The sequence below is a fragment of the Oncorhynchus masou genome, unplaced genomic scaffold (genome assembly GCF_036934945.1).
Source record: "Oncorhynchus masou masou isolate Uvic2021 unplaced genomic scaffold, UVic_Omas_1.1 unplaced_scaffold_1780, whole genome shotgun sequence".
NCBI classification, from domain to species: domain Eukaryota; kingdom Metazoa; phylum Chordata; class Actinopteri; order Salmoniformes; family Salmonidae; genus Oncorhynchus; species Oncorhynchus masou.
In genome coordinates, this window is record NW_027007987.1 from 77,501 (window position 1) to 103,258 (window position 25,758).

At 47.4% G+C, this 25,758-nt stretch overlaps 1 protein-coding gene across 1 annotated transcript in view; it reads right to left on the reverse strand.

The window, feature by feature from the left end:
* The window catches only part of LOC135532240 (intermembrane lipid transfer protein VPS13C-like), a gene marked incomplete at both ends in the record, with an annotated part of 108,959 nt that overhangs the window by 75,015 nt on the left and 8,186 nt on the right, over positions 1-25,758 (reverse strand). The window contains 11 exon segments of the mRNA XM_064959834.1: positions 1,076-1,203; positions 2,535-2,592; positions 13,682-13,762; positions 14,169-14,228; positions 14,318-14,377; positions 14,808-14,920; positions 19,300-19,362; positions 20,173-20,274; positions 22,616-22,648; positions 23,107-23,202; positions 25,235-25,277. Coding sequence (XP_064815906.1) covers positions 1,076-1,203; positions 2,535-2,592; positions 13,682-13,762; positions 14,169-14,228; positions 14,318-14,377; positions 14,808-14,920; positions 19,300-19,362; positions 20,173-20,274; positions 22,616-22,648; positions 23,107-23,202; positions 25,235-25,277 — 837 coding nt within the window.

Genomic DNA, 25,758 nt, shown 5'->3' on the forward strand with positions numbered 1-25,758 from the left:
GGCGACTCTGGGATGCTGGCCTTCTAGGCAGAGTTCCTCTATCCAGTCTCAACGTCAACAGTGAAGAGGAGACTCCGGGATGCTGGCCTTCTAGGCAGAGTTCCTCTGTCCAGTCTCAACGTCAACAGTGAAGAGGCGACTCCAGGATACTGGCCTTCTAGGCAGTGTTCCTCTATCCAGTCTCAACGTTAACAGTGAAGAGATTACTCCGGGATGCTGGCCTTCTAGGCAGAGTTCCTCTGTCCAGTCTCAACGTCAACGGTGAAGAGGCGACTCCGGGATGCTGGCCTTCTAGGCAGAGTTCCTCTGTCCAGTCTCAATGTCAACAAGAGAAGAGGCGACTCCGGGATGCCTGCCTTCTAGGTAGAGTTGCTCTGTCCAGTGTCTGTGTTCTTTTGCCCATCTTAATCTTTTCTTTTTATTGGCCAGTCTGAGATATAGATTTTTTTTTAAATCAACTCTGCCTTGAAGGCCAGCATCCCAGAGTCACCTCTTCACTGTTGACGTTGAGACCGGTGTTTTGCGGGTACTATTTAATGAAGCTGCCAATTGAGAACTTGTGAGGCGTCTGTTCTCAAACTAGACACTAATGTACTTGTCCTCTTGTTTCTCAGTTGTGCACCGGGGCCTCCCAGTCTTTCTATTCTGGTTAGAGCCAGTTTGCTCTGTTCTGTGAAGGGAGTAGTACACAGCGCTGTACAAGATCTTCAGTTTCTTTCTATTTCACATAGATGCTCTGATACAGATGCTCTGTCAGTCCATTCAACTAGGTTTTAGTAGGACAAAACAAGCACATAGATGCTCTGATACAGATGCTCTGTCAGTCCATTCAACTAGGTTTTAGTAGGACAAAACAAACATTATCAACTACAGGAAGTAAACTCTTCTTCAAGTCACCAGAATCACCGCCAGGAAGGTTTGATCAGCTATGTTCTAAGTTGGCGTGTGTCTGTGTGTGTGTGAGAGTCTGGTCTCTGTGTGTGTGTGTGTGTGTGTGTGTCTGGTCTGTGTGTGAGTCTGGTCTGTGTGTGTGTGTGTGAGTCTGGTCTGTGTGTCTGTGTGTGTGTGTGTGTACCTGTGGTCTGGTCATCTCTACTGCTACATTCTGAACCTCCAGATGCAGGCTGGCTTTGGGAGACTTCAGCTCAATCTCAGCACTCGGGTTGATTACCATTTTAGCAGAGGCAAAGATGGGTTTGAAAACTGCATGGGGAGAAAGAAAGAGAGAGAGAGAAAGAAAGAGAGAGACAGAGAAAGAGACAGAGACAGAGAGAGACAGAGACAGAGAGAGAGACAGAGAAAGAGAGAGACAGAGACAGAGAGAGACAGAGACAGAGACAGAGAGACAGAGAGAGAAACATCCTATGAATTCTACTTTAATATGAGACCAGCATCTTGACGGATCATATACACCCAGCCAGTACACACGCCCAGCCAGTACACACGCCCAGCCAGTACACACGCCCAGCCAGTACACACGCCCAGCCAGTACACACGCCCAGCCAGTACACACGCCCAGCCAGTACATATATATATATATATATCCCATTTAGCAGACGCTTTTGTCCAAAGCGACTTACAGGTCGGCTGGGGCCACTACTTTACATATGGGTGGCCCCAGCGGGAATCGAACCCACGACGCTTGGCGTTGCAAGCGCCATGCTCTACCGACTGAGCCACACAGGACCCACACGCCCAGCCAGTACACACGCCCAGCCAGTACACACGCCCAGCCAGTACACACGCCCAGCCAGTACACACGCCCAGCCAGTACACACGCCCAGCCAGTACACACGCCCAGCCAGTATACACGTGTACTAGGTTTCAGAGAGGATAAGACAAAAGGATCCAAAATTTAAAAGCAACATGACAATTGGTTTCCTCTCCTGGATTGGCTGGCTGGTTGCCATGGAGAGTCAAACGAAAACTTTAATTTAAAAAAATGGATTGATGGAAGGGACACCTTTTGCTGTCTTTTGTCATGGAAAGTGTGTGTGTGTGGTGTGTGGTGTGTGTTTGCGGTGTGTGTGGTGTGTGTTTGCGGTGTGTGTGGTGTGTGTTTGCGGTGTGTGTGGTGTGTGTTTGCGGTGTGTGGTGTGTGTTTGCGGTGTGTGGTGTGTGTTTGCGGTGTGTGGTGTGTGTTTGCGGTGTGTGGTGTGTGTTTGCGGTGTGTGGTGTGTGTTTGCGGTGTGTGGTGTGTGTTTGCGGTGTGTGGTGTGTGTTTGCGGTGTGTGGTGTGTGTTTGCGGTGTGTGGTGTGTGTTTGCGGTGTGTGGTGTGTGTTTGCGGTGTGTGGTGTGTGTTTGCGGTGTGTGGTGTGTGTTTGCGGTGTGTGGTGTGTGTTTGCGGTGTGTGGTGTGTGTTTGCGGTGTGTGGTGTGTGTTTGCGGTGTGTGTGGTGTGTGTGTGGTGTGTGCGGTGTGGTGTGTGGTGTGTGTTTGCGGTGTGTGTGGTGTGTGTGTGGTGTGTGCGGTGTGGTGTTTGGTGTTTGGTGTGTGTTTGCGGTGTGTGTGTGTGTGGTACTCATGGTACATACTATATTGGTAGTCTTTGATCTCTTGGTCCTTGGTACTGATGCCGTCCTTCAGCTTTTCCTGGACAGACACAAAGACAAGGAAGAGGATTAGAAATCACACAGACCTGACTCTGGTCTTCTGGAGCTCAGTTGGTAGAGCATCGTGCTTGCAACGCCAGGGGTGTGGGTTCGATTCCCGGGAACACCCATAAGTAAAACCTATGTATGTAAAAACTAAGTCACTTTGGATAAAAAATGTATGCCAAATGGCATATATTAATATTATATTATGACAAAGTATCTAAGATGGAAATATCTGTAGGATCAATCCGACGCGTATCTAAGATATTTGGAGATTCAGTTTAAATACTGATGAAACAGTACGGCAGGATGTGTTTTTAAACATCATTTCCCTGTAAGCTTTTCCTTCAAAATGTCTTCCAGTGGAGAGGTATTGTAGATCCCTGAATGAGGACCAACAACACTGACGGTGTTAACCTCTGACCTCTCCTCCCTCATTATATTATAGATCCCTGTATGAGGACCTACAACACTGACGGTGTTAACCTCTGACCTCTCCTCCCTCATTATATTATAGATCCCTGTATGAGGAACAACAACACTGACGGTGTTAACCTCTGACCTCTCCTCCCTCATTATATTATAGATCCCTGTATGAGGAACAACAACACTGACGGTGTTAACCTCTAACCTCTCCTCCCTCATCTTTTCACACGCTCTTCTTCTCCTCTCCTGTTTTATATACATTTGCATTTTCCTCAATAAGCCCTGCAGATCATTAATCCAACACACCACATACAGTGGTACAACTGGAGAACAGACATTAATTAACGTACTGCAGACATTAATTAACCTACTGTAGACATTAACCAACCTACTGTAGACATTAATTAACCTACTGACTGGATCTCTAATAAACCATCACTGACTGGATCTCAAATAAACTAATCAACCAATCACTGACTGGATCTCAAATAAACTAATCAACCAATCACTGACTGGATCTCTAATAAACTAATCAACCAATCACTGACTGGATCTCTAATAAACTAATCAACCAATCACTGACTGGATCTCTAATAAACTAATCAACCAATCACTGACTGGACCTCTAATAAACAATTATCCAATCAAATGCTTTTTATAAAGCTATTTTTACATCAGCAGTTGTCCCAAAGTGCCACAGCGAGACCCAGCCGAACACCAACCCGTCTAAGATGTTCTGTTTTCAGCGGTGTGTCTGGATGGATGCAGTGCTACTCTGATTCAGACATGTGAATAGCTGACGTTAACACTGACTTGGTTACACTTCATTCCAGATGGGAGAACGTCAGACGGCTACGTCACACACACACACACACACACACAGACACACCACACACACACACACCACACACACACATCACGTAATAATGCTTCTCAACCTGAGGCAACTACGAGCCAGCACCAATTATGCTGTCTGCAGAGCTGAGGAAAGACATTGATCCGTTTATCTGTGATGTGCCTGTGTTTACTCTGCATGACCAGCAACAGTACACACAGAGACCTGAGCAGTCATCACAGATAACACACACCTAGGGAAGACCTGAGCAGTCCATCACAGATGACACACACCTAGGGAAGACCTGAGCAGTCCATCACAGATAACACACACCTAGGGAAGACCTGAGCAGTCCATCACAGATAACACACACCTAGAGAAGACCTGAGCAGTCCATCACAGATGACACACACCTAGGGAAGACCTGAGCAGTCCATCACAGATAACACACACCTAGGGAAGACCTGAGCAGTCCATCACAGATAACACACACCTAGGGAAGACCTGAGCAGTCCATCACAGATGACAGACACCTAGGGAAGACCTGAGCAGTCCATCACAGATAACACACACCTAGGGAAGACCTGAGCAGTCCATCACACACCTAGAGAAGACCTGAGCAGTCCATCACAGATAACACACACCTAGGGAAGACCTGAGCAGTCCATCACAGATAACACACACCTAGGGAAGACCTGAGCAGTCCATCACAGATAACACACACCTAGGGAAGACCTGAGCAGTCCATCACAGATAACACACACCTAGGGAAGACCTGAGCAGTCCATCACACACCTAGGGAAGACCTGAGTAGTCCATCACAGATAACACACACCTAGGGAAGACCTGAGCAGTCCATCACGGGTATCACACACCTAGGGAAGACCTGAACAGTCCATCACAGATAACACACACCTAGGGAAGACCTGAGCAGTCCATCACACACCTAGAGAAGACCTGAGCAGTCCATCACAGATAACACACACCTAGGGAAGACCTGAGCAGTCCATCACAGATAACACACACCTAGGGAAGACCTGAGCAGTCCATCACGGGTATCACACACCTAGGGAAGACCTGAGCAGTCCATCACAGATAACACACACCTAGGGAAGACCTGAGCAGTCCATCACAGATAACACACACCTAGGGAAGACCTGAGCAGTCCATCACGGGTATCACACACCTAGGGAAGACCTGAACAGTCCATCACAGATAACACACACCTAGGGAAGACCTGAGCAGTCCATCACACACCTAGAGAAGACCTGAGCAGTCCATCACAGATAACACACACCTAGGGAAGACCTGAGCAGTCCATCACAGATAACACACACCTAGGAAAGACCTGAGCAGTCCATCACAGATAACACACACCTAGAGAAGACCTGAGCAGTCCATCACAGATAACACACACCTAGGGAAGACCTGAGCAGTCCATCACAGATAACACACACCTAGGGAAGACCTGAGCAGTCCATCACAGATAACACACACCTAGGGAAGACCTGAGCAGTCCATCACGGGTATCACACACCTAGGGAAGACCTGAGCAGTCCATCACAGATAACACACACCTAGGGAAGACCTGAGCAGTCCATCACAGATAACACACACCTAGGGAAGACCTGAGCAGTCCATCACAGATAACACACACCTAGGGAAGACCTGAGCAGTCCATCACAGATAACACACACCTAGGGAAGACCTGAGCAGTCCATCACAGATAACACACACCTAGGGAAGACCTGAGCAGTCCATCACAGATAACACACACCTAGAGAAGACCTGAGCAGTCCATCACAGATAACACACACCTAGAGAAGACCTGAGCAGTCCATCACAGATGACACACACCTAGGGAAGACCTGAGCAGTCCATCACGGGTATCACACACCTAGGGAAGACCTGAGCAGTCCATCACGGGTATCACACACCTAGGGAAGACCTGAGCAGTCCATCACGGGTATCACACACCTAGGGAAGACCTGAGCAGTCCATCACGGGTATCACACACCTAGGGAAGACCTGAGCAGTCCATCACAGATAACACACACCTAGGGAAGACCTGAGCAGTCCATCACGGGTATCACACACCTAGGGAAGACCTGAGCAGTCCATCACGGGTATCACACACCTAGGGAAGACCTGAACAGTCCATCACAGATAACACACACCTAGGGAAGACCTGAGCAGTCCATCACAGATAACACACACCTAGGGAAGACCTGAACAGTCCATCACAGATGACACACACCTAGGGAAGACCTGAGCAGTCCATCACAGATGACACACACCTAGAGAAGACCTGAGCAGTCCATCACAGATGACACACACCTAGGGAAGACCTGAGCAGTCCATCACAGATAACACACACCTAGGGAAGACCTGAACAGTCCATCACAGATAACACACACCTAGGGAAGACCTGAGCAGTCCATCACGGGTATCACACACCTAGGGAAGACCTGAACAGTCCATCACAGATAACACACACCTAGGGAAGACCTGAGCAGTCCATCACAGATAACACACACCTAGGGAAGACCTGAACAGTCCATCACAGATGACACACACCTAGGGAAGACCTGAGCAGTCCATCACAGATGACACACACCTAGAGAAGACCTGAGCAGTCCATCACAGATGACACACACCTAGGGAAGACCTGAGCAGTCCATCACAGATAACACACACCTAGAGAAGACCTGAGCAGTCAATCACAGATGACACACACCTAGGGAAGACCTGAGCAGTCCATCACAGATGACACACACCTAGAGAAGACCTGAGCAGTCCATCACAGATGACACACACCTAGGGAAGACCTGAGCAGTCCATCACAGATGACACACACCTAGGGAAGACCTGAGCAGTCCATCACAGATGACACACACCTAGAGAAGACCTGAGCAGTCCATCACAGATGACACACACCTAGAGAAGACCTGAGCAGTCCATCACAGATGACACACACCTAGAGAAGACCTGAGCAGTCCATCACAGATAACACACACCTAGGGAAGACCTGAGCAGTCCATCACAGATAACACACACATAGAGAAGACCTGAACAGTCCATCACAGATAACACACACATAGAGAAGACCTGAACAGTCCATCACAGATAACACACACATAGAGAAGACCTGAACAGTCCATCACAGATAACACACACCTAGAGAAGACCTGAACAGTCCATCACAGATAACACACACCTAGAGAAGACCTGAGCAGTCAATCACAGATAACACACACCTAGAGAAGACCTGAGCAGTCCATCACAGATAACACACACCTAGAGAAGACCTGAGCAGTCCATCACAGATAACACACACCTAGGGAAGACCTGAGCAGTCCATCACAGATAACACACACCTAGGGAAGACCTGAGCAGTCCATCACAGATAACACACACCTAGGGAAGACCTGAGCAGTCCATCACAGATAACACACACCTAGGGAAGACCTGAGCAGTCCATCACAGATGACACACACCTAGGGAAGACCTGAGCAGTCCATCACAGATAACACACACCTAGGGAAGACCTGAGCAGTCCATCACAGATAACACACACCTAGAGAAGACCTGAGCAGTCCATCACAGATAACACACACCTAGGGAAGACCTGAGCAGTCCATCACAGATAACACACACCTAGGGAAGACCTGAGCAGTCCATCACAGATGACAGACACCTAGGGAAGACCTGAGCAGTCCATCACAGATAACACACACCTAGAGAAGACCTGAGCAGTCCATCACAGATGACAGACACCTAGGGAAGACCTGAGCAGTCCATCACAGATAACACACACCTAGGGAAGACCTGAGCAGTCCATCACAGATAACACACACCTAGGGAAGACCTGATCCCAGGTAAGGGATTCATCAGTCATGAGGACAATACGATCAGACCACGCCCCACTGGAGACAATACGACCACGCCCCACTGGAGACAATATGATCAGACCCCACTGGAGACAATACGACCAGACCACACCCCACCCCACTGGAGACAATACGACCACACCCCACTGGAGACAATACGACCACACCCCACTGGAGACAATATGACCACACCCCACTGGAGACAATACGACCAGACCACACCCCACCCCACTGGAGACAATACGACCACACCCCACTGGAGACAATATGACCACACCCCACTGGAGACAATATGACCACACCCCACTGGAGACAATACGACCAGACCACACCCCACTGGAGACAATATGATCAGACCACACCCCACTGGAGACAATATGATCAGACCACACCCCACTGGAGACAATATGATCAGACCCCACTGGAGACAATACGACCAGACCACACCCCACCCCACTGGAGACAATACGACCACACCCCACTGGAGACAATATGACCACACCCCACTGGAGACAATATGACCACACCCCACTGGAGACAATACGACCAGACCACACCCCACTGGAGACAATATGATCAGACCACACCCCACTGGAGACAATATGATCAGACCACACCCCACTGGAGACAATATGATCAGACCACACCCCACTGGAGACAATACGACCACGCCCCACTGGAGACAATATGATCAGACCACACCCCACTGGAGACAATATGATCAGACCACACCCCACTGGAGACAATATGATCAGACCACACCCCACTGGAGACAATATGATCAGACCACACCCCACTGGAGACAATATGATCAGACCACACCCCACTGGAGACAATATGATCAGACCACACCCCACTGGAGACAATATGATCAGACCACACCCCACTGGAGACAATATGTTCAGACCACACCCCACTGGAGACAATATGTTCAGACCACACCCCACTGGAGACAATACGACCAGACCACACCCCACTGGAGACAATATGACCACACCCCACTGGAGACAATACGACCAGACCACACCCCACTGGAGACAATACGACCAGACCACACCCCACTGGAGACAATACGACCAGACCACACCCCACCCCACTGGAGACAATATGTTCAGACCCCACCCCACTGGAGACAATACGATCAGACCCCACCCCACTGGAGACAATACGATCAGACCCCACCCCACTGGAGACAATACGATCAGACCCCACCCCACTGGAGACAATACGACCAGACCACACCCCACTGGAGACAATACGACCAGACCCCACTGGAGACAATACGACCAGACCCCACTGGAGACAATACGACCAGACCACACCCCACTGGAGACAATACGACCAGACCACACCCCACTGGAGACAATATGATCAGACCCCACCCCACTGGAGACAATATGTTCAGACCACACCCCACTGGAGACAATATGTTCAGACCACACCCCACTGGAGACAATATGTTCAGACCACACCCCACTGGAGACAATATGTTCAGACCACACCCCACTGGAGACAATACGACCAGACCACACCCCACTGGAGACAATATGACCACACCCCACTGGAGACAATATGTTCAGACCACACCCCACTGGAGACAATATGTTCAGACCACACCCCACTGGAGACAATACGACCAGACCACACCCCACTGGAGACAATATGACCACACCCCACTGGAGACAATATGTTCAGACCACACCCCACTGGAGACAATATGTTCAGACCACACCCCACTGGAGACAATACGACCAGACCACACCCCACTGGAGACAATATGACCACACCCCACTGGAGACAATACGACCAGACCACACCCCACTGGAGACAATACGACCAGACCACACCCCACTGGAGACAATACGACCAGACCACACCCCACCCCACTGGAGACAATATGTTCAGACCCCACCCCACTGGAGACAATACGATCAGACCCCACCCCACTGGAGACAATACGATCAGACCCCACCCCACTGGAGACAATACGATCAGACCCCACCCCACTGGAGACAATACGACCAGACCACACCCCACTGGAGACAATACGACCAGACCCCACTGGAGACAATACGACCAGACCCCACTGGAGACAATACGACCAGACCACACCCCACTGGAGACAATACGACCAGACCACACCCCACTGGAGACAATATGATCAGACCCCACCCCACTGGAGACAATATGTTCAGACCACACCCCACTGGAGACAATATGTTCAGACCACACCCCACTGGAGACAATATGTTCAGACCACACCCCACTGGAGACAATATGTTCAGACCACACCCCACTGGAGACAATACGACCAGACCACACCCCACTGGAGACAATATGACCACACCCCACTGGAGACAATACGACCAGACCACACCCCACTGGAGACAATACGACCAGACCACACCCCACTGGAGACAATACGACCAGACCACACCCCACTGGAGACAATACGTTCAGACCACACCCCACTGGAGACAATATGTTCAGACCACACCCCACTGGAGACAATATGTTCAGACCACACCCCACTGGAGACAATATGTTCAGACCACACCCCACTGGAGACAATATGTTCAGACCACACCCCACTGGAGACAATATGTTCAGACCACACCCCACTGGAGACAATATGTTCAGACCACACCCCACTGGAGACAATATGTTCAGACCACACCCCACTGGAGACAATATGTTCAGACCACACCCCACTGGAGACAATATGTTCAGACCACACCCCACTGGAGACAATATGTTCAGACTACACCCCACTGGAGACAATATGTTCAGACCACACCCCACTGGAGACAATATGTTCAGACCACACCCCACTGGAGACAATATGTTCAGACCACACCCCACTGGAGACAACATGTTCAGACCACACCCCACTGGAGACAATATGTTCAGACCACACCCCACTGGAGACAATACGACCAGACCACACCCCACCCCACTGGAGACAATATGTTCAGACCCCACCCCACTGGAGACAATACGATCAGACCCCACCCCACTGGAGACAATACGATCAGACCCCACCCCACTGGAGACAATACGATCAGACCCCACCCCACTGGAGACAATACGACCAGACCACACCCCACTGGAGACAATATGACCACACCCCACTGGAGACAATATGACCACACCCCACTGGAGACAATACGACCAGACCACACCCCACTGGAGACAATACGACCAGACCACACCCCACTGGAGACAATATGATCAGAACACACCCCACTGGAGACAATATGATCAGACCACACCCCACTGGAGACAATACGACCAGACCACACCCCACCCCACTGGAGACAATACGATCAGACCACACCCCACTGGAGACAATACGATCAGACCCCACCCCACTGGAGACAATACGATCAGACCCCACCCCACTGGAGACAATATGACCACACCCCACTGGAGACAATATGATCACACCCCACTGGAGACAATATGATCACACCCCACTGGAGACAATATGACCAGACCACGCCCCATTGGAGACAATATGACCAGACCACGCCCCACTGGAGACAATACGACCACACCCCACTGGAGACAATATGACCACACCACACTGGAGACAATATGACCACACCACACTGGAGACAATATGACCACACCCCACTGGAGACAATATGATCACACACCACTAGAGACAATATGATCACACACCACTAGAGACAATATGATCACACCCCACTGGAGACAATATGATCACACCCCACTAGAGACAATATGATCACACACCACTAGAGACAATATGATCACACACCACTGGAGACAATATGACCACACCACACTGGAGACAATACGACCACGCCCCACTGGAGACAATATGACCACACCCCACTGGAGACAAAATGTGTGACTTGTGTACTAACTTTCCAGTGTTTTCTGTTCTGCATGTATTATAGTGTATTGTGTTTGTATACTGACTTCACAAAATACATTTCAGTGTGAATAAACTAACAATAAAATATATTGGATGGTGAGGTATCATGTGACAACGTACTGAAAAAAAATGTTCAATAAAGGAGGATAACTGCAGTAAAGACAGACAGGATCTATCTCTTGGGGCGGCAGGGTAGCCTAGTGGTTAGAGCATTGGACTAGTAACCGGAAGGTTGCGAGTTCAAACCCCCGAGCTGACAAGGTACAAATCTGTCGTTCTGCCCCTGAACAGGCAGTTAACCCACTGTTCCCAGGCCGTCATTGAAAATAAGAATTTGTTCTTAACTGACTTGCCTGGTTAAATAAAGGTCAAATTAAAAAAAAATAATAATAATTCCTGATAAAGACAGAGGGGTTCATTCCCACTATCTCTTCCTGATGGAGACAGAGAGGTTCATTCCCACTATCTCTTCCTGATGGAGACAGAGAGGTTCATTCCCACTATCTCTTCCTGATGGAGACAGAGAGGTTCATTCCCACTATCTCTTCCTGATGGAGACAGAGAGGTTCATTCCCACTATCTCTCCCTGATGGAGACAGAGAGGTTCATTCCCACTATCTCTCCCTGATAAAGACAGAGGGGTTCATTCCCACTATCTCTCCCTGATAAAGACAGAGGTTCATTCCCACTATCTCTTCCTGATGGAGACAGAGAGGTTCATTCCCACTATCTCTTCCTGATGGAGACAGAGAGGTTCATTCCCACTATCTCTTCCTGATGGAGACAGAGGTTCATTCCCACTATCTCTTCCTGATAAAGAAAGAGGTTCATTCCCACTATCTCTCCCTGATAAAGACAGAGGGGTTCATTCCCACTATCTCTTCCTGATAAAGACAGAGGGGTTCATTCCCACTATCTCTTCCTGATGGAGACAGAGAGGTTCATTCCCACTATCTCTTCCTGATGGAGACAGAGAGGTTCATTCCCACTATCTCTTCCTGATAAAGACAGAGGTTCATTCCCACTATCTCTCCCTGATGGAGACAGAGAGGTTCATTCCCACTATCTCTCCCTGATGGAGACAGAGGTTCATTCCCACTATCTCTCCCTGATAAAGACAGAGGGGTTCATTCCCACTATCTCTCCCTGATAAAGACAGAGAGGTTCATTCCCACTATCTCTTCCTGATGGAGACAGAGAGGTTCATTCCCACTATCTCTTCCTGATGGAGACAGAGATGGTTCATTCCCACTATCTCTTCCTGATGGAGACAGAGGTTCATTCCCACTATCTCTCCCTGATAAAGACAGAGGGGTTCATTCCCACTATCTCTCCCTGATAAAGACAGAGAGGTTCATTCCCGCTATCTCTCCCTGATAAAGACAGAGAGGTTCATTCCCGCTATCTCTTCCTGATAAAGACAGAGAGGTTCATTCCCGCTATCTCTCCCTGATAAAGACATAGCGGGAATGAACCTCTCTCTCTCCCTGATAAAGACAGAGAGGTACATTCCCACTATCTCTCCCTGGTAAAGACAGAGAGGTTCATTCCCACTATCTCTCCCTGGTAAAGACAGAGAGGTTCATTCCCACTATCTCTTCCTGATAAAGACAGAGGGGTTCATTCCCACTATCTCTTCCTGATAAAGACAGAGGGGTTCATTCCCACTATCTCTTCCTGATAAAGACAGAGGGGTTCATTCCCACTATCTCTTCCTGATAAAGACAGAGGGGTTCATTCCCACTATCTCTTCCTGATAAAGACAGAGGGGTTCATTCCCGCTATCTCTTCCTGATAAAGACAGAGGGGTTCATTCCCGCTATCTCTCCCTGATAAAGACAGAGAGGTTCATTCCCGCTATCTCTCCCTGATAAAGACAGAGGGGTTCATTCCCACTAAAGACAGAGGGGTTCATTCCCGCTATCTCTTCCTGATAAAGACAGAGGGGTTCATTCCCGCTATCTCTTCCTGATAAAGACAGAGGGGTTCATTCCCGCTATCTCTTCCTGATAAAGACAGAGAGGTTAATTACCAGTATTTCTTCCCGGGAGCCTTTATAGAAGATGGGACTGTTGACGTTCCAGTAGGCGCACAGACATTCCAAACGGCCCAGCTGGAAACAGAGAGAGGACAGGAAGTCAACAGAGAGAGGACAGGAAGTCAACCGAGAGAGGACAGGAAGTCAACCGAGAGAGGACAGGAAGTCAACCGAGAGAGGACAGGAAGTCAACCGAGAGAGGACAGGAAGTCAACCGAGAGAGGACAGGAAGTCAACAGAGAGAGGACAGGAAGTCAACAGAGAGAGGACAGGAAGTCAACTGGGCACTGGGTCATATCAACAATGTCACCCCAACGTTACAAATCAACAACATACAGCACAGCTTTGCCCTGAAATCTGTCAGGCCTTCCATGAATGAGCTACAGACTATGTTTCTACAGTGGCAGTGTTACCTTGGAGCAGAATGATGAGAGATCACAACAACATGTATTCATTTAACGCTCCCCAAACCGGCTGTTACCTTGTAGATGATCCTGGCTGCCTCGTTCAGAATACACGACTTCCAGTTCTCATCGGTCGTCTACAAACAAAGTCACAAGACAAAATGAACGAGCAGAATGACTGATATCAGAAAGACTCGTCACATCTTGTCAACCAGTGTGTGTGTACCTGTAGACTCAGCTCAGCCAGGGTGACTCCCATAGAGAGGGGCTGCTGGGGGTCTAATATCTGGAACACACAAACCACAATCACACAACTTCCCATAATGCACTGGGAGACAGGAAGTACTAGGAAAGCATGTGAGGAAATGAGACAAGGAGAGATGACGAAAACAGACAAAGAAGAGTAAGTGAGGGAGGTAACGAGACAAGGAGAGAAGAGGTGAGGAAAGGAGACTAGGAGATGAGGTGAGGAAATGAGAGGTGAGGAGAGGAGTTGAGGAGACAAGGAGAGCCAGTGACGAGAGGAGATGAGGAAAGGAGACAAGGATATGAGGTGAGGAGGAAACAAAGAGAGGTGAGGAAAGGAGATGAGGAAGGATGAGGAGAGAAGACAATGATAGGAGGTGAGGAAAGGTTATAGGAGAGGTGAGGAAAGGAGACAAAGAGAGAGGAGGCTGTGAGCGGAGGAGTATGGTCCCCCAGCTCTAGAAACTAACATCGTCCTCATATCGGATATGGATGCTGGTGATCTTGACTTGCAGGTTCTTGATGACTTGCGTGGCCAGCTTCTCAGCAAACGTGTCCTTCTTCTCATCTTTCTGAGGCTTTTCTGAAATCACCAGGACAAGCTACTCAGGCAGCTGATCATGACCAGGACAAGCTACTCAGGCAGCTGATCATGACAAGCTACTCAGGCAGCTGATCATGACAAGCTACTCAGGCAGCTGATCATGACAAGCTACTCAGGCAGCTGATCATGACAAGCTACTCAGGCAGCTGATCATGACAAGCTACTCAGGCAGCTGATCATGACAAGCTACTCAGGCAGCTGATAATGACAAGCTACTCAGGCAGCTGATAATGACAAGCTACTCAGGCAGCTGATAATGACAAGCTACTCAGGCAGCTGATAATGACAAGCTACTCAGGCAGCTGATAATGACAAGCTACTCAGGCAGCTGATAATGACAAGCTACTCAGGCAGCTGATAATGACAAGCTACTCAGGCAGCAGATCATGACCGGGACAAGCTACTCAGGCAGCTGATCATGACCGGGACAAGCTACTCAGGCAGCTGATCATGACCGGGACAAGCTACTCAGGCAGCTGATCATGACCGGGACAAGCTACTCAGGAAGCTGATCATGACCGGGACAAGCTACTCAGGCAGCTGATCATGACCGGGACAAGCTACTCAGGCAGCTGATAATGACCGGGACAAGCTACTCAGGCAGCTGATAATGACCGGGACAAGCTACTCAGGCAGCTGATAATGACCGGGACAAGCTACTCAGGCAGCTGATAATGACCGGGACAAGCTACTCAGGCAGCTGATAATGACCGGGACAAGCTACTCAGGCAGCTGATAATGACCAGGACAAGCTACTCAGGCAGCTGATAATGACCGGGACAAGCTACTCAGGCAGCTGATAATGACCGGGACAAGCTACTCAGGCAGCTGATAATGACCGGGACAAGCTACTCAGGCAGCTGATAATGACCGGGACAAGCTACTCAGGCAGCTGATAATGACCGGGACAAGCTACTCAGGCAGCTGATAATGACCGGGACAAGCTACTCAGGCAGCTGATAATGACCAGGACAAGCTACTCAGGCAGCTGATAATGACCAGGACAAGCTACTCAGGCAGCTGATAATGACCAGGACAAGCTACTCAGGCAGCTGATAATGACCAGGACAAGCTACTCAGGCAGCTGATCATGACCAGGACAAGCTACTCAGGCAGCTGATCATGACCAGGACAAGCTACTCAGGCAGCTGATCATGACCAGGACAAGCAACTCAGGCAGCTGATCATGACCAGGACAAGCTACTCAGGCAGCTGCTAATGACCAGGACAAGCTACTCAGGCAGCTGATAATGACCAGAACAAGCTACTCAGGCAGCTGATAATGACCAGGACAAGCTACTCAGGCAGCTGATATTGACCAGGACAAGCTACTCAGGCAGCTGATAATGACCAGAACAAGCTACTCAGGCAGCTGATCATGACCAGGACAAGCTACTCAGGCAGCTGATCATGACCAGGACAAGCTACTCAGGCAGCTGATCATGACCAGGACAAGCTACTCAGGCAGCTGATCATGACCAGGACAAGCTACTCAGGCAGCTGATAATGACCAGAACAAGCTACTCAGGCAGCTGATCATGACCAGGACAAGCTACTCAGGCAGCTGATCATGACCAGGACAAGCTACTCAGGCAGCTGATCATGACCAGGACAAGCTACTCAGGCAGCTGATCATGACCGGGACAAGCTACTCAGGCAGCTGATCATGACCGGGACAAGCTAATCAGGCAGCTGATAATGACCAGGACAAGCTACTCGGGCAGCTGATAATGACCAGAACAAGCTACTCAGGCAGCTGATAATGACCAGAACAAGCTACTCAGGCAGCTGATCATGACCAGGACAAGCTACTCAGGCAGCTGATCATGACCAGGACAAGCTACTCAGGCAGCTGATCATGACCAGAACAAGCTACTCAGGCAGCTGATAATGACCAGAACAAGCTACTCAGGCAGCTGATCATGACCAGAACAAGCTACTCAGGCAGCTGATAATGACCAGAACAAGCTACTCAGGCAGCTGATCATGACCAGAACAAGCTACTCAGGCAGCTGATAATGACCAGAACAAGCTACTCAGGCAGCTGATAATGACCAGGACAAGCTACTCAGGCAGCTGATCATGACCAGGACAAGCTACTCAGGCAGCTGATCATGACCAGGACAAGCTACTCAGGCAGCTGATCATGTGTACTGGTTGAAATCCACACAAGTCATTGGAAGATTTAAGATAATGTCTGTTGGTCAAAACTATTGTCACAACACACAATCACATTGACGCATCACAATCACATTGACGCATCACACAATCACATTGACGCGTCACAATCACATTGACGTATCACAATCACGCAACACACCTACCTACCCTGTTTGTTTTCATGGCGTTTTAAAGATTTTAGACTCTTGAAGCCCTTTTTGTGTTTTTTAATCTTAAATCCTTGATGATTAACGCAGCATTAACAGAGGAAGAGCTGTTAGTGGATAGTCAGTGCAACAGTGACAACCAGACATCAGAGCATGCAGAATAGGTTGAAGACAAAGAGAACAACCAGACATCAGAGCATGCAGAATAGATTGAAGACAAAGAGAACAACCAGACATCAGAGCATGCAGAATAGGTTGAAGACAAAGAGAACAACCAGACATCAGAGCATGCAGAATAGGTTGAAGACAAAGAGAACAACCAGACATCAGAGCATGCAGAATAGGTTGAAGACAAAGAGAACAACCAGACATCAGAGCATGCAGAATAGGTTGAAGACAAAGAGAACAACAGTGACAACCAGACATCAGAGCATGCAGAATAGATTGAAGACAAAGAGAACAACCAGACATCAGAGCATGCAGAATAGGTTGAAGACAAAGAGAACAACCAGACATCAGAGCATGCAGAATAGATTGAAGACAAAGAGAACAACCAGACATCAGAGCATGCAGAATAGATTGAAGACAAAGAGAACAACCAGACATCAGAGCATGCAGAATAGATTGAAGACAAAGAGAACAACAGTGACAACCAGACATCAGAGCATGCAGAATAGATTGAAGACAAAGATAACAACAGTGACAACCAGATATCAGAGCATGCAGAATAGGTTGAAGACAAAGATAACAACAGTGACAACCAGACATCAGAGGTTGCCTGACTGGTCCACTACAGAACAGAACCTAATGCCTGGCTGGTCCACTACAGAACAGAACCTAATGCCTGACTGGTCCACTACAGAACAGAACCTAATGCCTGACTGGTCCACTACAGAACAGAACCTAATGCCTGACTGGTCCACTACAGAACAGAACCTAATGCCTGACTGGTCCACTACAGAACAGAACCTAATGCCTTGCTGGTCCACTCCAGAACAGAACCTAATGCCTGGCTGGTCCACTCCAGAACAGAACCTAATGCCTGGCTGGTCCACTCCAGAACAGAACCTAATGCCTAGCTGGTCCACCACAGTACTGAACAGAACCTAATGCCTGACTGGTCCACTACTGAACAGAACCTAATGCCTGGCTGATCCACTACATTATAGAACAGAACCTAATGCCTGACTGGTCCACTACAGAACAGAACCTAATGCCTGACTGGTCCACTACATTATAGAACAGAACCTAATGCCTGGCTGGTCCACTACAGAACAGAACCTAATGCCTAGCTGGTCCACTACACTACTGAACAGAACCGAATGCCTAGCTGGTCCACTACATTATAGAACAGAACCTAATGCCTGACTGGTCCACTACAGTGCAGAACCTAATGCCTCTGGACCACCACAGAACAGAACAGAACCTAATGCCTGACTGGTCCACTACAATACAGAACCTAATGCCTGACTGGACCACTACAATACAGAACCTAATGCCTGACTGGACCACCACAGAACAGAACCTAATGCCTGACTGGACCACCACAGAACAGAACCTAATGCCTGACTGGTCCACTACAATACAGAACCTAATGCCTGACTGGTCCATCACAGAATAGAACAGAACCTAATTCCTGACTGGACCACCACAGAACAGAACCTAATGCCTGACTGGACCACCACAGAACAGAACAGAACCTAATGCCTTACTGGACCACCACAGAACAGAACCTAATGCCTGACTGGACCACCACAGAACAGAACAGAACCTAATGCCTGACTGGTCCAACACAGAATAGAACAGAACCTAATGCCTGACTGGACCACCACAGAACAGAACAGAACCTAATGCCTGACTGGACCACCACAGAACAGAACAGAACCTAATGCCTGACTGGTCCACTACAATACAGAACCTAATGCCTGACTGGACCACCACAGAACAGAACAGAACCTAATGCCTGACTGGACCACCACAGAACAGAACAGAACCTAATGCCTGACTGGTCCACCACAGAACAGAACCTACCATGCTGAGGCTCCTTATACACAACACTTTCCAGATTAAACAGCAGCTCTCCAGTCTGAGAGTCTGTGTGTCCCGTGAGGCGAGCAGCACAAGGTAGAGAGAGAGAGCAGTGGTCAGATTAAATACACCATTAGCAGCACAAGGTAGAGAGAGAGCAGTGGTCAGATTAAATACACCATTAGCAGCACAAGGTAGAGAGAGAGCAGTGGTCAGATTAAATACACCATCAGCAGGACAAGGTAGAGAGAGAGAGCAGTGGTCAGATTAAATACACCATCAGCAGCACAAGGTAGAGAGAGAGCAGTGGTCAGATTAAATACACCATCAGCAGGACAAGGTAGAGAGAGAGAGCAGTGGTCAGATTAAATACACCATCAGCAGCACAAGGTAGAGAGAGAGACCAGTGGTCAGATTAAATACACCATCAGCAGCACAAGGTAGAGAGAGAGCGAGCAGTGGTCAGATTAAATACACCATCAGCAGGACAAGGTAGAGAGAGCAGATGTCAGTCCACTAGTTCAACTCCCGTCTCCTCACCTCTGTGATGTCAGTCCACTAGTTCAACTCCCGTCTCCTCCCCTCTGTGATGTCAGTCCACTAGTTTAACTCCTGTCTCCTCACCCCTGTGATGTCAGTCCACTAGTTTAACCCCCGTCTCCTCACCCCTGTGATGTCAGTCCACTAGTTTAACTCCCGTCTCCTCACCTCTGTGATGTCAGTCCACTAGTTTAACTCCCGTCTCCTCACTCCTGTGATGTCAGTCCACTAGTTTAACTCATGTCTCCTCACCTCTGTGTTGTCAGTCCACTAGTTTAACTCATGTCTCCTCACCTCTGTGATGTCAGTCCACTAGTTTAACTCATGTCTCCTCACCTCTGCGAGCAGCAATCAGTAGCGCCTCCTCAATGCGCTGCAGCTCCTTCTGCTTGGCCTCCTGCTGGTAACGCTCCTCCTTCGCGGCGTCATACTTTATCGCTTTAAAACAACACACCACGGGACATAGTTAATAAACACAACGGATGTTGGAATTACAATATTCAGAGCTTCAGGTGATGTTTGGTACTTAAATCACTTTGAACAAGACAACATGGTTTCATAGTGGATACACATAGAACTGTTGATAGAACAAGACAACATGGTTTCATAGTGGATACACATAGTTCTGTTGGTTTTCATATGAACTTTCTTTCATTGTCAAGAAACCAAAGGCACAATCCCAGTCATATTAACAACCCATGATAGTTGCTGATAATCCCAGTCATATTAACAACCCATGATAGTTGCTGATAATCCCGGTCATATTAACAACCCATGATAGTTGCTGATAATCCCAGTCATATTAACAACCCATGATAGTTGTTGATAATCGTTCGTGTCCATGGATAACTCAAGGTCTTGGTGTCCAGTGGTTGCCTAGCAGCAGAGGTGTTTTCTCTAGACGTGTCAGCCAAACAGATTAATATCACATCTAAAAACACACAGTACAGGATGAAGGGTTGGGCAATACATCGTCTTATCTCTTATTAAAGAATCTTATGTAAATGTCGCAATTGAATGTGAAATGACACTGGAACTTCCATTCAACAAATGACCTTCTGAATGACCTTCTGAATGACCTTCTGAATGACCTTCTGAATGACCTTCTGAATGACCTTCTGAATGACCTTCTGAATGACCTTCTGAATGACAAGGATGTAAAACTGCCTGTCTGTTAGTAGATTGGAGCTGGTGTTTAATGGAAGTCTAGACCCCATAACCAACCAAGGATATAAAACACTATCTGCCTGTTAGTAGATTGGAGCTGGTGTTTAATGGAAGTCTAGACCCCATAACCAACCAAGGATGTAAAACACTATCTGTCTGTTAGTAGATTGGAGCTGTATAGACCCCATAACCAACCAAGGATGTAAAACACTATCTGTCTGTTAGTAGATTGGAGCTGTATAGACCCCATAACCAACCAAGGATGTAAAACACTATCTGTCTGTTAGTAGATTGGAGCTGTATAGACCCCATAACCAACCAAGGATGTAAAACACTATCTGCCTGTTAGTAGATTGGAGCTGGTGTTTAATGGAAGTCTAGACCCCATAACCAACCAAGGATGTAAAACACTATCTGTCTGTTAGTAGATTGGAGCTGGTGTTTAATGGAAGTCTAGACCCCATAACCAACCAAGGATGTAAAACACTATCTGTCTGTTAGTAGATTGGAGCTGGTGTTTAATAGAAGTCTAGACCCCATAACCAACCAAGGATGTAAAACACTATCTGTCTGTTAGTAGATTGGAGCTGGTGGTTAATGGAAGTCTAGACCCCATAACCAACCAAGGAAGTAAAACACTATCTGTCTGTTAGTAGATTGGAGCTGGTGTTTAATAGAAGTCTAGACCCCATAACCAACCAAGGATGTAAAACACTATCTGTCTGTTAGTAGATTGGAGCTGTATAGACCCCATAACCAACCAAGGATGTAAAACACTATCTGTCTGTTAGTAGATTGGAGCTGGTGTTTAATGGAAGTCTAGACCCCATAACCAACCAAGGATATAAAACACTATCTGCCTGTTAGTAGATTGGAGCTGTATAGACCCCATAACCAACCAAGGATGTAAAACACCTGTTGGTAGATTGGAGCTGGTGATTAATGGAAGTCTAGACCCCATAACCAACCAAGGATGTAAAACACTATCTGCCTGTTAGTAGATTGGAGCTGTATAGACCCCATAACCAACCAAGGATGTAAAACACTATCTGCCTGTTAGTAGATTGGAGCTGGTGTTTAATGGAAGTCCACAAATCAGAGGGACAGATAATGACTTAAAGCGGATATACAGGTATTCAGATATCTACAGATATTCATGTGTTCTCAAGACAAAACCTTGCCATCGAAAACAGCCCCCCAAAAAAAAAAAACAGTCTGGAGAAGCTCAGAAGATTCCAGAATAAAACCCACAATACAACCATTCTAATACAGCACACTACAGTACCAGTGTTAAATCATCAAGCTGAAACGACTAGCGGTATAGTCTGGTTCTGGGGAGATACTGGTCGTGGAGGCTTTTATTCTCGCCCCTCACTAAGCCACCGGATTTAAATAAATCAAATGAAGGTATTTCAGTCCGGGCCATGATTCGCTGATTCAGTTGTGTTACTGCAGGGCTGGAACAAAAGCCTGCACACCCAGACTCTCTCCAGGACAGGAGTTGGAGAACCCAGTGTTAAACAAAGGAGAAGGAGGACATTCACAGAGTCCAGAGAGAGACTTGATTGGTCTCAGTTCACCACCCTGAACCCAGACTGGAGGATCCTCTTACCATTGTATGGACATGTACGTAACTGAGACACAGCTGAAACACAGATAGCGCCATTGAAATAGATCTTCCTAAGGAGCGTTGATGGCTGGAGGCCACTGTAACTCACTATAGTACAGGACATTATTACAGTGGCATAACAGTCATCATGACAGTATTTAGTGGCACAACAGTCTACAGGACAGTATTACAGTGTCACAAGTCTTATAATCAAGTGTCACAAATCTCAAAGAGTGTTGTTATGAATCAATTCATGACACTGGCATGTAGGGCTAGATGTAGGCCAACACTAAATCATTTGGAATCCTTCAGAATCATTTGGAATCCTTTAGAATAGTTTGGAATCTTTTATATTCATTTGGAATCTTTTATATTCATTTGGAATCTTTTATATTCATTTAGAATCATTTATTTTCATTTGGAATCATTTAGAATCATTTGGAATCATTTAGAGCCATAGAACACAAAGATGGAGGGTATAAACGGTTCCTTACTTGCTCCAGGAACCACCAGCAGATAGAGACCATCTAACGTTGCAACTACAGCATCATTGTACAAGTTCTTCCAAGGGATCTTCAATGTCAGTTTTCCTGAAAAACAACAAGATCCTCAAGTCAAAGGGAAGTCAAGAGGATGCATTAATAACAGAGTTATTTAACAGTCTTACCTCATGGAGTTCTGTATTATCTAACTACAATAACATCGGAGTTATTTAAATCTTACCTCATGGTGTTCTGTATGATCTAACTACAATAACATCTGAGTTATTTAACAGTCTTACCTCATGGTGTTCTGTATGATCTAACTACAATAACATCGGAGTTATTTAAGTCTTACCTCATGGTGTTCTGTATTATCTAACTACAATAACATCTGAGTTATTTAACAGTCTTACCTCATGGTGTTCTGTATGATCTAACTACAATAACATCTGAGTTATTTAAGTCTTACCTCATGGTATTCTGTATTATCTGACTACAATAACATCTGATGACTGAAGTCGAAGTCCATAATGAACATGCTTCCTCTATTCCTCTGGAGAAAATAACAGACCAGACACGAGACATACTGCTAGAGGTGGAGAACTGAACCCTGTTCTGTCCATCCATGAGACATACTGCTAGAGGTGTAGAACCCTGTTCTGTCCATCTATGAGACATACTGCTAGAGGTGTTGAACTGAACCCTGTTCTGTCCATCTATGAGACATACTGCTAGAGGTATTGAACCCTGTTCTGTCCATCCACGAGACATACTACTAGAGGTGTAGAACCCTGTTCTGTCCATCTATGAGACATACTGCTAGAGGTGTAGAACCCTGTTCTGTCCATCCACGAGACATACTGCTAGAGGTGTAGAACCCTGTTCTGTCCATCTATGAGACATACTGCTAGAGGTGTTGAACTGAACCCTGTTCTGTCCATCTATGAGACATACTGCTAGAGGTGTAGAACCCTGTTCTGTCCATCCACGAGACATACTGCTAGAGGTGTAGAACCCTGTTCTGTCCATCTATGAGACATACTGCTAGAGGTGTTGAACTGAACCCTGTTCTGTCCATCCACGAGACATACTGCTAGAGGTGTAGAACCCTGTTCTGTCCATCCACGAGACATACTGCTAGAGGTGTTGAACCCTTTTCTGTCCATCTATGAGACATACTGCTAGAGGTGTAGAACTGAACCCTGTTCTGTCCATCTACGAGACATACTGCTAGAGGTGTAGAACCCTGTTCTGTCCATCCACGAGACATACTGCTAGAGGTGTAGAACCCTGTTCTGTCCATCCACGAGACATACTACTAGAGGTGTAGAACCCTGTTCTGTCCATCTATGAGACATAGTGCTAGAGGTGTAGAACTGAACCCTGTTCTGTCCATCTACGAGACATACTGCTAGAGGTGTAGAACCCTGTTCTGTCCATCCACGAGACATACTGCTAGAGGTGTAGAACCCTGTTCTGTCCATCCACGAAACATACTACTAGAGGTGTAGAACCCTGTTCTGTCCATCTATGAGACATAGTGCTAGAGGTGTAGAACTGAACCCTGTTCTGTCCATCTACGAGACATACTGCTAGAGGTGTAGAACCCTGTTCTGTCCATCCACGAGACATACTTCTAGAGGTGTAGAACTGAACCTTGTTCTATCCATCTACGAGACATACTGCTAGAGGTGTAGAACCCATTTCTGTCCATCCACGAGACATACTGCCAGTCTAAGGCACTGCATCTCAATGCTAGAGGCGTCACTACAGACACCCTGGTTTGAATGCAGGCTGTATCACAACCGGCCGTGATTGGGAATCCCATAGGGCGGCTCTGAACTAAGACCCAAAACTACTCTGAACTAAGACCCAGAATCAGAGTCACTGAACAACCCTCTGAACTAAGACCCAGAATCAGAGTCACTGAACGACCCTCTGAACTAAGACCCAGGATCGACTGACCCTACTGATTTGTTTCATGCTTCATGGATTAGCCCAGAGTTCTAGCCCAGAGTCTGATTAAGCACGACCAAGGCTGTAGACCTACGAATGATACTTGAGAAAACAACATGAAGAAAATAAACAAGAGTGTTGTGTACTGTGGAGGAAGGCGGGGGGGGGCGGCGCCGGTACTCACCAATCTGACCAGCTTTCACTTTAAATGGAACATCCAGCTCACTCTGTAACAGAAATAACAGACCAGGATCAACATCATTTGACCAGAATCAACAGACCAGGATCAACATCATTAGACCAGAATCAACAGACCAGGATCAACATCATTTGACCAGAATCAACAGACCAGGATCAACATCATTAGACCAGAATCAACAGACCAGGATCAACATCATTAGACCAGAATCAACAGACCAGGATCAACAGACCAGAATCAACAGACCAGGATCAACAGACCAGGATCAACAGACCAGGATCAACATCATTTGACCAGAATCAACAGACCAGGATCAACAGACCAGGATCAACATCATTAGACCAGAATCAACAGACCAGGATCAACATCATTAGACCAGAATCAACAGACCAGAATCAACAAACCAGGATCAACATCATTTGACCAGAATCAACAGACCAGAATCAACAAACCAGGATCAACATCATTAGACCAGAATCAACAGACCAGGATCAACATCATTAGACCAG